Source organism: Heterocephalus glaber, unplaced genomic scaffold (genome assembly GCF_053883595.1).
Source record: "Heterocephalus glaber isolate CG9 unplaced genomic scaffold, H.glaber_assembly_v1.0 deba00001569, whole genome shotgun sequence".
Lineage (NCBI taxonomy): Eukaryota > Metazoa > Chordata > Mammalia > Rodentia > Bathyergidae > Heterocephalus > Heterocephalus glaber.
In genome coordinates, this window is record NW_028258354.1 from 3,390,994 (window position 1) to 3,400,544 (window position 9,551).

The following is a 9,551-nucleotide window of genomic DNA, read 5'->3' on the forward strand; positions in this document are numbered from 1 at the left end:
GGAAGATGGACAATGTAATTTGGGAGACAGGGTTTATAGGAATGTTCTTAAAACAACATCCTGCTTCCCACCCCAAAGTCATCCAACAGATCCTTAGACAGCATTTCCTCTTCTTTTCCGGAGTCAGGGGAAGAGGCTGGTGAAGTCAGTGAGCATCAGCTGGACCAGCTGCCCAGGGTAGAGTGCATGAGCTGCTGGGTCAGACGTCTCCTGCTCTGGCCGAAACAGGGTTGGTCCAAACACTATCCCCAGGTTGTGGGGGGTCATGCGGTTCTTATCTGAGTGTTCTATCACCCTGGAGGCAAAGGCCAAGGGAAGAGGAAATAAGGCAGCAGCTTGTCACTTCAATCTAACTTTAAAGAGTTCTAAAAGCTTATTCTGAGCTCCCTGTATGTCTGAAGGAACCAAGGACAAAGCCTCAAGGGGAACAGAGATGGACCAGTGCAGATACCTGCAGAAAATAATTGCTGGATTCCCTATTTCAGGGATGGCTCCTGGAGTCCTCTCTGCGTTTGATTTGGGAAGTTTTGAGTCAGATGGACATCCCCTTTCAGAAGGGGATAAGCCTAGGCTTAGCTCAGCCAACAAGTATCACCACTGTCCCAATGGGAGGCCAAAGCAGAGGGAAGGAAGAGGCAAGATTTTCCTTATTTCTCTCAGCATTCCTGGACTTGTCTTGGTTCCATCTCCCATTTGATAATGAGCTATGCAAAGGCTTTGACAGAAGTCTCCTGCCCTCTAAACTTAGATGTTTCTTTATTTCTGCCCACCTCAACAGAGTCCCAGGCACCCTCCCCAGAATGGAAAAAAGAGGTGTAGTTTTTCTTACCTGCATAGATGCTCCAGGAGGTACCGTAGGGTGTCACAATTGGGCTTTGGCATTGACTCTACTAATCCTTGTATTTGAGAAAGGCGCTCCTCTGATTTGGAGAGAGCTAGAGAGAGAATAATGGGTATGGGTTAGGGAAACTACTAGGACAGGGTGAGTAAATTCATTACTCTTTTCCCATGTCCATCGAAGATGTCATTAATCTAGCACATCTTTTTTTTTTGTTACTGGGGATCGAACTCAGAATCTTGCGCTTGCAAGGCAGGTGCTGGAACCACTGAGCTAAATCCCCAGCCCAGCCTTTTTTTTTTGGTACTGGAGGTTGTACCCGGGACCTTGTGCATGCTAAGCATGCAGTTTACTACTAAGCTACACTCCCAACCCCCAGCTTTATTTTTCACACAGCCAAATTACAGCTTCAGAATCTTTTTAACTCAGCCCTCTAAATGTTCACCAAAACAGCACAGCATGATGGTACAGGCTTGTAATCCCAGCACTCTGGGAGGCTGAGGCAGGAGGATTGAGACTTTCAAGTCAGCCTGGGCTACATAGTAGCCTATCTCAAAAAAAAAAAAAAAAAATCACAAAAAACAACACCCCCCCACCCAAGCTCGAGTTAGAATATGAGTTTTTTCATGTGATCAGGATGGAAGGGAATCTCTATTCTTCACTAGTCATGTACCCCATATCAAAGGTGTCCAACCCTTACCAAGGGCAGCACGAAAATGAGGCAGCAGCTGTGGAGGCACCACAGGCTGGGGCAGCTCTCGGAGAAAAAGCTTTAGGGCTCCAGTGACCACATGAATGTCATCCCATTCAGCACTGTCCAAATCTAATCGGCCTTCTAGAGGGAAAAGGAGGTTCAATGGGTTCAAGACTCATGAATGGGCCAGAGAAATCCAGGAGAGGTCAGAAGCTCTGGGGAAATCCAATCAAAGCAGACCACAGGCAGGCCATGAGAGTCCACAGGGGGACAAGATAGCAAAGGTGGGGATGGGACAACTTTCCCAGGAACAAGACATGGGGGAACCCATGGGATCAAGGAGGGTACAGCAAAATTTTAGGGCTACTTTCATGTAAGTACCTTGTCCTGGCTGTTCTGGGAACATATACCTCCCATCAGAGGTGACCGCTCGCTCTGCAACATGCGTAAGAGATGAGGCTCTAAGTCATGCAGTTCCAGGCAGAAATATGTTCCAGCCCCTCACCCAGAACCACCCCCAGTTCAGAGGCATGGAATTTTTTTTTGGTACTGGGAATCGAACTCAGGACTTTGTGCTTGCAAGGCAGGCAGTGGAACCAATGAGCTAAATCCCAGGCCCAAAAGGCATGGAATTCTTAGTACCACCACTCACTCACAATCCTTCTCACCTCTGTCCACCAGAAAACGAAGTTTTTGGACTACTGCCAAGTTCCCGCTCACCCGGTAAATGCCATCAACATCTAGACCTAGGAGACCAGGCAGGGAGCAGATAAAGATCCCTGTTCTAAAGTGTGTGTGCTGAGGGACAGACACTAAGGGATGGAGGGAGGGAAATGGTGGTAGGAAGACAGTGCTGGAGAGGCAGCTTGTTGAAAGGGAGGGATTCTGGAGTCTCTGGGAAAATGACCTCTTTTATCCACAGCAGCAATGCAGAGACGCACAAAGCTGGGCACTGTGTCTCCTTCCCGCTGGCACAGTGATTCCAGCTGGCAGCCGAACACTTGATCTGGGGAGGAAGAGTAAGGTGGGACAGGCTAGTGTCAGTTCATCCAGAGAAGCTCTTCCTGCACAGGTCTTTACCCCCAGTGCCATGGCCTTCCTGCTGCTTGTGCCCCACCTGAGCAAGGAGGCATCCTCCTGCCCCTCAATAATCAATGGGAGGGCCAGGGATTTAGCTCAGTGTTTCCGCCACCTGCCTTGAAAGCGGAAGGACCCGAGTTCGATCCCCAGTACCAAAAACAAAACAAACAAACAAAAAATAATCAATGGGAGTAGAAAAAGCAAGAGTCTGAGAAGACTGGTGTAGGTATGGGAAGCTCTACTCTGAGCCTCTCTAGTTTTCTTGTCTGTGAAATGGGCTGATACCCAAGTCAGAAATGTGAAAATGCTTGTAAAAACATTAAAATAGCTAGGCATGGTGGAATATGCCTGTAATCCCAGCACTTGGGAGGCTGAGTCAGGAGCACTGCTGTGAGTTCAAGGCCAGCCTGAACTACATGTGAGACCCTGTCTCAAAAAATACCATTAAAACAGGCACAGGTACAAAAGGCAGGCATAAGGCCAGAGCTGGCTCAGACCACCCACCTCGTAGCAGACCCCGCTCCTGAAGGCTTTGCAGAGGAGGTCTCTTGGCAATAAGCCGCTTTAGCTTGTTTCGAACTCGGTTCTGCTCAGTGCCTTCAGGACACCGACCTGTAGGAGGCGGGTACAGCAATTCCAAGCCCAGGAGCGGCGCCGGACCTCCCTCCGCGCCCAAAGCCAGGCCATCCCGGAGCCCGCCCCATACTGGAGCTCCGGCGGCTGCTGAACCGCAGCAGCGGCTTGAGCAGCGGCTCGGACTCCTCTTCCTCATCCTCCTCAGCGCTCAGTTCCGCCAGTTCTGCCGGTCCAGAGCCAGACAGGCGCAGCTCCAGGGGGTTCTCCCGGTCCTGCACCCAGGGAGGCAGGGTGGGCCGGGTAGGAAGTTACAAGAGAGGTCAGAAATCTGCACCCCTTGTTGGACACAAGGAAACCCTAGCTCGCTGTCAGGGTCCCACTTCCTATCTCTCACAGCCCAAGGCTGTATACCGACCGAGACAGCTCTGCTCCCAGAGACCCCGGACTCATATTGTCCCCACCCCACTTCCTCCCAAACTTTCGACCCATCTCACCCACCAGCCGCTCGATGACCGCCCGCAGCCCGCGGTGCCAGGCTCGCAGCTCGCTCTCCTGGTCCGACTGCAGCAGGAACTCGTGGCCAGGGACTGTGCGGATCTGCGGGGGTGCAAGGAAAGGCTTGGGTCAGCAGGGAGGCGCCCCAAAGGCTGGGAGGCCGAGCAAGAGACAGATGCGGGAGTCTGGGGACGCGCGGCAAGGCACTCACGTGCAGGACGTTGCGGCGACTGGACAGGTGGCGGCCGTGCGACAGGGCTGCCCCACGCAGGTCCACGCTACTTTCCGGCCGGCTACCTGCTGGCGCCTGGCCATTAGGGGAGAAACTGAGGTCGCGGAGTTGTTTCCCCCACAGCTTCCCGCTCACCCCGTGGGTTTTGAGGAGGTGGGGGGCTTGATTATTTCTTTTCCTTCTTCCGTGTAGCTCTCCCCACCTCCCCTCAGTCAGCCGCGGCCGGAAGCTCCAACTCACCCAGCCAGAGGAAGGCGCCGTCGTCCGCGGAGGCGGCTCCCGGTAGAACATCAGGCTGTTACCCGCCAACACCACCCAAGCCGGGGCCCAGTTCTTCCTGCGCGGGCGGAGCGGGGCGATCACGGTTGTGAAAAGTCATCGTAGAATTGCCCGCAGCGAGAGCTTCCGCGACACCCGGCTCTACCCTGTGGAATCCGGCAGCCCAAATCTCCTCACCTGAGCTTGCGTCCCCCTTGGGCAATTTTGGTCATGTTGAGCAGGCCCGACTTTTCCACTTCCTGGGAATGGAAGGGAGTCTTATCTGTAAACCACCCCGTGCCGCCCACCGCCTACGACAACTTTCCCTCAGGCATCTCCCAGGAGTGAGGTCCCTTAAAGCTGGGGGTGGGGGAGCTGGATAAAAAAGGATACCCAGAAAGAGGAAGATGTTTTTGAGGAGCAGGAATAGGGGGTGGGGCGGGGAGGCTCTAGGCATTCAAAGGACAGGGAGACTCACATAGGGGTCTTCCAGGAGCTGCGGCAGACCTCGGGGGCGCTGTAAGGCTGGAGGCTGGTCTGAGGGGAGGAGCTGGGAGCTGCATTGGCCTAGGCAGGGTGAACCCTGGGGGAGGGATTGAAGAAACTGGTGGAGGAACTCTCAATTTGAGGGTCCCTGGCTATAGGAGAAAGAAGGGTGCAGATATGGGTGAAAGCAGGGGTGTTATGGGTGTTGAAGGTCTTTTCATAAAAGAGAAAGTGGTAAAATCTAGCTTTTTTCTGCATGTTTTGGGGAGGTAGAAGGGGTCTCACCTGTGAGTCAAGCAGGTCCAGGGTCCCTGTGTCAGATCCCAAGCCCTTTGCCTGAGGTTGCCGGACACCGATGTCCCTATTCAGGGTCTGTGTCCCTTCCATGGAGCCAGGGTTCTAGGTTTAGGGGAAGGGGAGATAAAGCTACATGCAGATGCCACTTCAACTGCTCTCAACACCCTTTTCACAAGTAGCTGCTTCTTTTGATCTGAGAGCCCCAGAGAGAAAACACACTACCTTGGGGTTCAATGGAGAAAGGAGGAGATTGAGGGGGCCATGGGTCAGGCAGGAGGGAAGGTTTCACCTTGTCTTGAGAGCGACTGAGGCGTGGAGGCTTCCAGGACTTGCAGCCGGTCGATGAGTTTATGTAGAAGCAGCGTCCAGAGTTCGGGTCCAGGTGCTGTTCCCAGGCGTCCAGCCTCTGCAACAGGGGGCATGCAGGGTCTGAGGGAGGGGATCGGGGACAGCGGCGAAGGTCCACCAAGTTACTGTACACAGGGGGCTCTGACATGAGAGGCTGGGGTCTTGCCTGTTAGAAAGGGGGAAGAAAGAGGTGATTATTCTGCCCGTACCTCTCCCAGTCTTCTCTCCCCCACACCACCTTCTTCTCCCTCCCCCACCATTTTCTCACCACCAGCTTCTAGACAAGGTGACTCAGGTACAGGGGGACAAACCTCAGTCCCTGGGCCACTTTTGAAAAAACATTGTCTCCCTTACAGTCTTTGCTTTTCTCCTCACTTCCTGTTGCCAACTTCCCTCCTCCCCCACCCCCTCACCACCGCTCTGAGCCGCAGGAAAGGGGAACAGGGTGGGGGTTGGTTAGGGGAGCGCCCCACTCTCACATCCTGCAGGGTAGAAGACAGCTGAGTGAGAGACCCCAGTAGGGGAGTGTGAAGGAGAAGGGGCCATTTTCCAGCCACTAGAAAAAAAGAGAGAGGGGAAAGACTGAGCAAGGGCCTTAAATTAAATCCCCAGAGCGGACTTGTTGGTGTCCAACCTAGCTAGACAGGGCAAAGGAGACACCCTACCCTGAGCTTAGGATCAGAAGGAGGGAAAAGAAGCCTACCCCACTGGCTTTCTTTCAGTCCTTCTGTTGAAACAGGTTCCTTCTCTGCTCCTTCTAGCTACTTGCCTTCCCTTCTCATCTAGTTTGCCTTATGTCCCTCTTTTTCCTCTGTGCTCAGTGCCTTCAAAGACCACTTCAGCCACCTGCCACCACATTTATTCTCCTTTATAACACTTATCAGCACCAGGATCAGTAAGGGTTATCCTATTTAAATTTGTCACCCCCAGGGCAATTCCTTGGGGCAAGGATGTTGTCCTGTTTGCCATTGTGCCTGGACAGGGGCCAGCTATAGTATTTTTTGACTGACTATGCCCAGAAGAAAAGCTGTGGCTTCCCATGTTGGTATTGGCTTCTGTCAATACATCTTCTTCCAAGATAGATCTACTTGGCCTGTCCTGGAGGGGCTTCAGGGGGCTGGGCCTCAAACTGGCAACACTGACACTTCTACACATTTTAGGGGGAAGGGGAGGAGGCTGCTCAGATGTAGCTTGGTGTGCTTGAGACTGGTGCAGCTCCTTCAGGAAGCTATGAAACAGTTTTGGCTCTAGAAACAGAGAAATGGGAGGCTGACAGGTAATCAGAGGTGTGATCCTGGCTGGGTCTTCAAGAAGGTCAGAGGAAAGCTGTGGAAAATGACATGAGACTGGAAGGCTTGGAACTAGGAGGGGGAGGCAATGGAATGGGGTTATCACCACCACAGGGATGGAGGATGAAGGGTGGATCCAAAGGAGATAAGAGAAGGGGGTCAGCAGATGCTAAGAGGAAAGGGATTCTCTCAATAATTTCCCAATGCCAGGGAGACAGGAAAGTGATGGGGGAGGGCTTAGGGCTTACTCACCAGGAGTCCAGAGAGATTGGCTGGTGGTAATAATAGATGGGCTCTGGGAAGAGATAGATTCCTCTGTCATGTAGGCAGCTGGGGCAAAGATAGGTTGAGAGGTAGAGTGTGCTCCCAGGCACCTTGCCAACCACCAGTCTGAATTGGTCTTTCAGAACAGTAGGAACCTGTCACCCTCAGCCAGAGATACCTGCTGGCCATCTGCTGCAGTATAAGAAAAGACATAGAGGGCCCAGAGCTGGGATCCCTGAGAAGGGCTTCGGTGCCCTATCCCTGGACTCCTCCAGGTACTTGGCCACCAGCGACTGGATGTCATTGTGGTTGGCACTGTCACCTGTGGGAAAAAGAGGAGTTGGAGACCCTGAAAGAAATAAGACTGCCTGGCTTCAGGCAGAGGGACATGATTCTAAGAACAGTGTGTGGGGGGAAGGTGAGGACAGGAGCCCCAGGTTAAGAAGAGGGGGTAAAGCAGAGGGCCTGAATGGGAGTCTATGGAGTTTTGGGGTCTGAGAACATTTGGGTGATGTATCTGGTGAGGAATAAATAATGTGAGAAAGGATGTGGTCAGCGGGGCTATGTGGCCAGCAATGCAGGAAATCAGAAGAGATGGCCTAGCTTGGTAATTTTCCTCTAAGTACCTTGTAGGGGCCATCAGAAGATCCAGGGGCAAGAGGAGTTGCTCCTGGGTGCTGGCAGGAGACTGGAACTGGAAGCAAGAAAGAGATGAGGAGGAAGAATCAGGTACAAGGAGAAACTTGGGGAAGGACACAAGAGAAAATGACAAAAAAGTCTGTGACCTTTCATTACATTTGCACAGGCATCAATGTTTCCATTACTGATCACCTTAGACCTAAAGCTGCGTGCTTCCTGTGTAAACAAACATAGAGCCAGAGAAACAGAGAGCCAGAGAAACAGTAATAACAAATGAGAAAGAGAATAGTGGCTGGGAAAAATGCAGAGGGGTTCAGAATTTAAATATCACCCACATCCCAATCTAGAACATTGTTCTGTGAACTGAGAACCTTGATAGGATCTTCTATGCATCAGTCTCTTTGATGGAGGACCCAACTTTAGTGTATGGGTTCAATCATACACACACTCAACAAGGACTGCTTGGACACCTTGAGCAGGGAACAGTTACGCACTAGAGATGAAAGAGGGGAGTGAGCCCTTTTGTTCTTTAAGTTTAGGCTGACATTAACAGAGGACACAATAAACAATTAATTAGTTACAGTGGGTCACAGACTGTGGACAATTTTAAAAGGCCATGACAGACTTCTGGGAAGATGGCAGACTGGTGAACAGCAGAGAAACAGGCTCTCTAAGATTTGATGTCAGACGCTGGAACATAGCAATGTGAGGAAGAAAAGGAGGGAAGTGGTTTCCCAGGAACCAGCAAGAATCTGAAGCAAGAATTGAAGTCCATGGTGAGAGTGAAGAGAGAGACCTCAAGGCATTAGAAGGAGGTGGCAAGAAACAATGTCTCTCTGAGCCCTGACTCACTGCATGGGAGGAGTGGATTGAACCTGCAGAAACACAGTGACTACTGGCAACCCCAGAGGCTTCCACAGAGAAATGCACCAGTGGAATGAAGCAGTGGACACAACAGACTGCAGTAGCTGGTGAGTTATCTGGGTTCGGACATCCCCTAGGAGAGGGTGATTGGGCAGTAGCCATCTTGGAGAGAAGCCAACTGAGCTCTGAACTCAGAGCAGCTGCAGGTTGCCTCCATCTAATGGCTCCCATGTCAGGGTGAGGTGGAACCAAGTTCATGTTAGCAGGGTGTCAAGGAGCTGAGTTCAGGCCTGCAGGAGGCATACTGAGTGTTGCAGGCTGAACAAATTGGGTTCCAGCCTCACAGCCAAAAATCACCCTGAACTTCAGTAGATATATAGGTGCAGGCTTGTTGGGGTTATTCACTACCCCACCATAAATCTATGGCTGACTTGCTGGGTTAATCAACACAGATCTGGGCTCTGTCTGGGCATTCTGTCTACTGATGACAGCAGAGACATGCCCTGAGGTGGACATTTTTTTCTTTTCTTCATTTTTCTCTTTTCTTGCTTTTTTTGTTTTGTTTTCTTTTTTCATGATTGTTTATACTTATTTTATATGAATGTGAACATTGTTTCAAGTTTTCTTGTTGCTGTTCTGCTCTTGCTTTTTTTCTTCTCTTTTTTCCTCGTTTTTTTCACCAGTTTCCCAAAGTTCATGTAATCTTCTTTTGTCCTTCAGCTTACTTCTAATCTCTTCCTTATTTTTTTGTTTTGTTTTGTTTTTGAGACAAGGTCTCACTATGTTGCTCAGGCTGGCCTTGAACCCACTATGTAGCCCAGGCTGGTCTCGAACTCACTGTGATCCTCCTGCTCCACCACACCTGGCTTCTTCCTCTTCTTCTATTTCTCTATCCCCCCCCCATCCTTTTAAATTTTAAGATAATGATATATCCTGCTGCTTATTTTTTTCCCTTTCCCCTCCCCTCCCTTCCAGCCCTCTGAGGTGAAACAATTTGAAAGCCACTCACCTGGACTTTCTGAAGTGGTAACAGCAAAAGTAACAGCAGATTAATAAGGCTCTAGAAAAAAAATCAAATCAGAAATAATCTCTCAGATAACTACAAAGATGGTGACCATAGTGAAAGACATGGTTAGTGATTCTAGAGCAGATACAGATTAAAAAAAATAGAGGAGCTTAGGAAAATGATGG

The 9,551-nt window shown here is 50.8% G+C and overlaps 1 protein-coding gene across 5 annotated transcripts; it reads right to left on the reverse strand.

Moving 5' to 3' along the window:
• Positions 1-18: 18 nt before the first annotated feature.
• Arhgap9 (Rho GTPase activating protein 9) lies at positions 19-6,937 on the reverse strand. 5 transcript variants are annotated; one of them, XM_087192189.1, is made up of 17 exons: positions 6,846-6,933; positions 5,784-5,860; positions 5,246-5,470; positions 4,945-5,058; positions 4,652-4,756; positions 4,372-4,433; positions 4,156-4,252; positions 3,895-3,990; positions 3,687-3,785; positions 3,319-3,460; positions 3,117-3,224; positions 2,440-2,538; positions 2,201-2,278; positions 1,914-1,967; positions 1,539-1,673; positions 830-935; positions 19-295 (listed from the first exon to the last, which is right to left on the reverse strand). In XM_087192189.1, the coding sequence occupies exons 1-17, from the start codon at positions 6,913-6,915 to the stop codon at positions 124-126; spliced, it is 1,839 nt and encodes a 612-aa protein (XP_087048315.1). In that variant the 5' UTR covers positions 6,916-6,933; the 3' UTR covers positions 19-123. The 5 variants fall into 5 exon arrangements, with proteins under 5 accessions (XP_087048315.1, XP_021097110.2, XP_087048316.1 ...); XM_021241451.2 differs by having other exon boundaries at positions 3,895-4,252; positions 6,846-6,935; XM_087192190.1 differs by lacking the exons at positions 5,784-5,860; positions 6,846-6,933 and adding an exon at positions 5,573-5,761.
• Positions 6,938-9,551: the final 2,614 nt, after the last annotated feature.

Excerpts from the sequence above, each read along its gene's own strand:
- Arhgap9 (XM_021241451.2), bottom strand. The coding sequence starts at position 6,915 with ATGACAGAGGAATCTATCTCTTCCCAGAGCCCATCTATTATTACCACC. Across the intron at positions 3,786-3,894 it reads GTCGCCGCAACGTCCTGCAC|ATCCGCACAGTCCCTGGCCA; the intron begins GTGAGTGCCTTG and ends GCACCCCCGCAG. Across the intron at positions 1,968-2,200 it reads TCGTTTTCTGGTGGACAGAG|AGCGAGCGGTCACCTCTGAT; the intron begins GTGAGAAGGATT and ends CGCATGTTGCAG.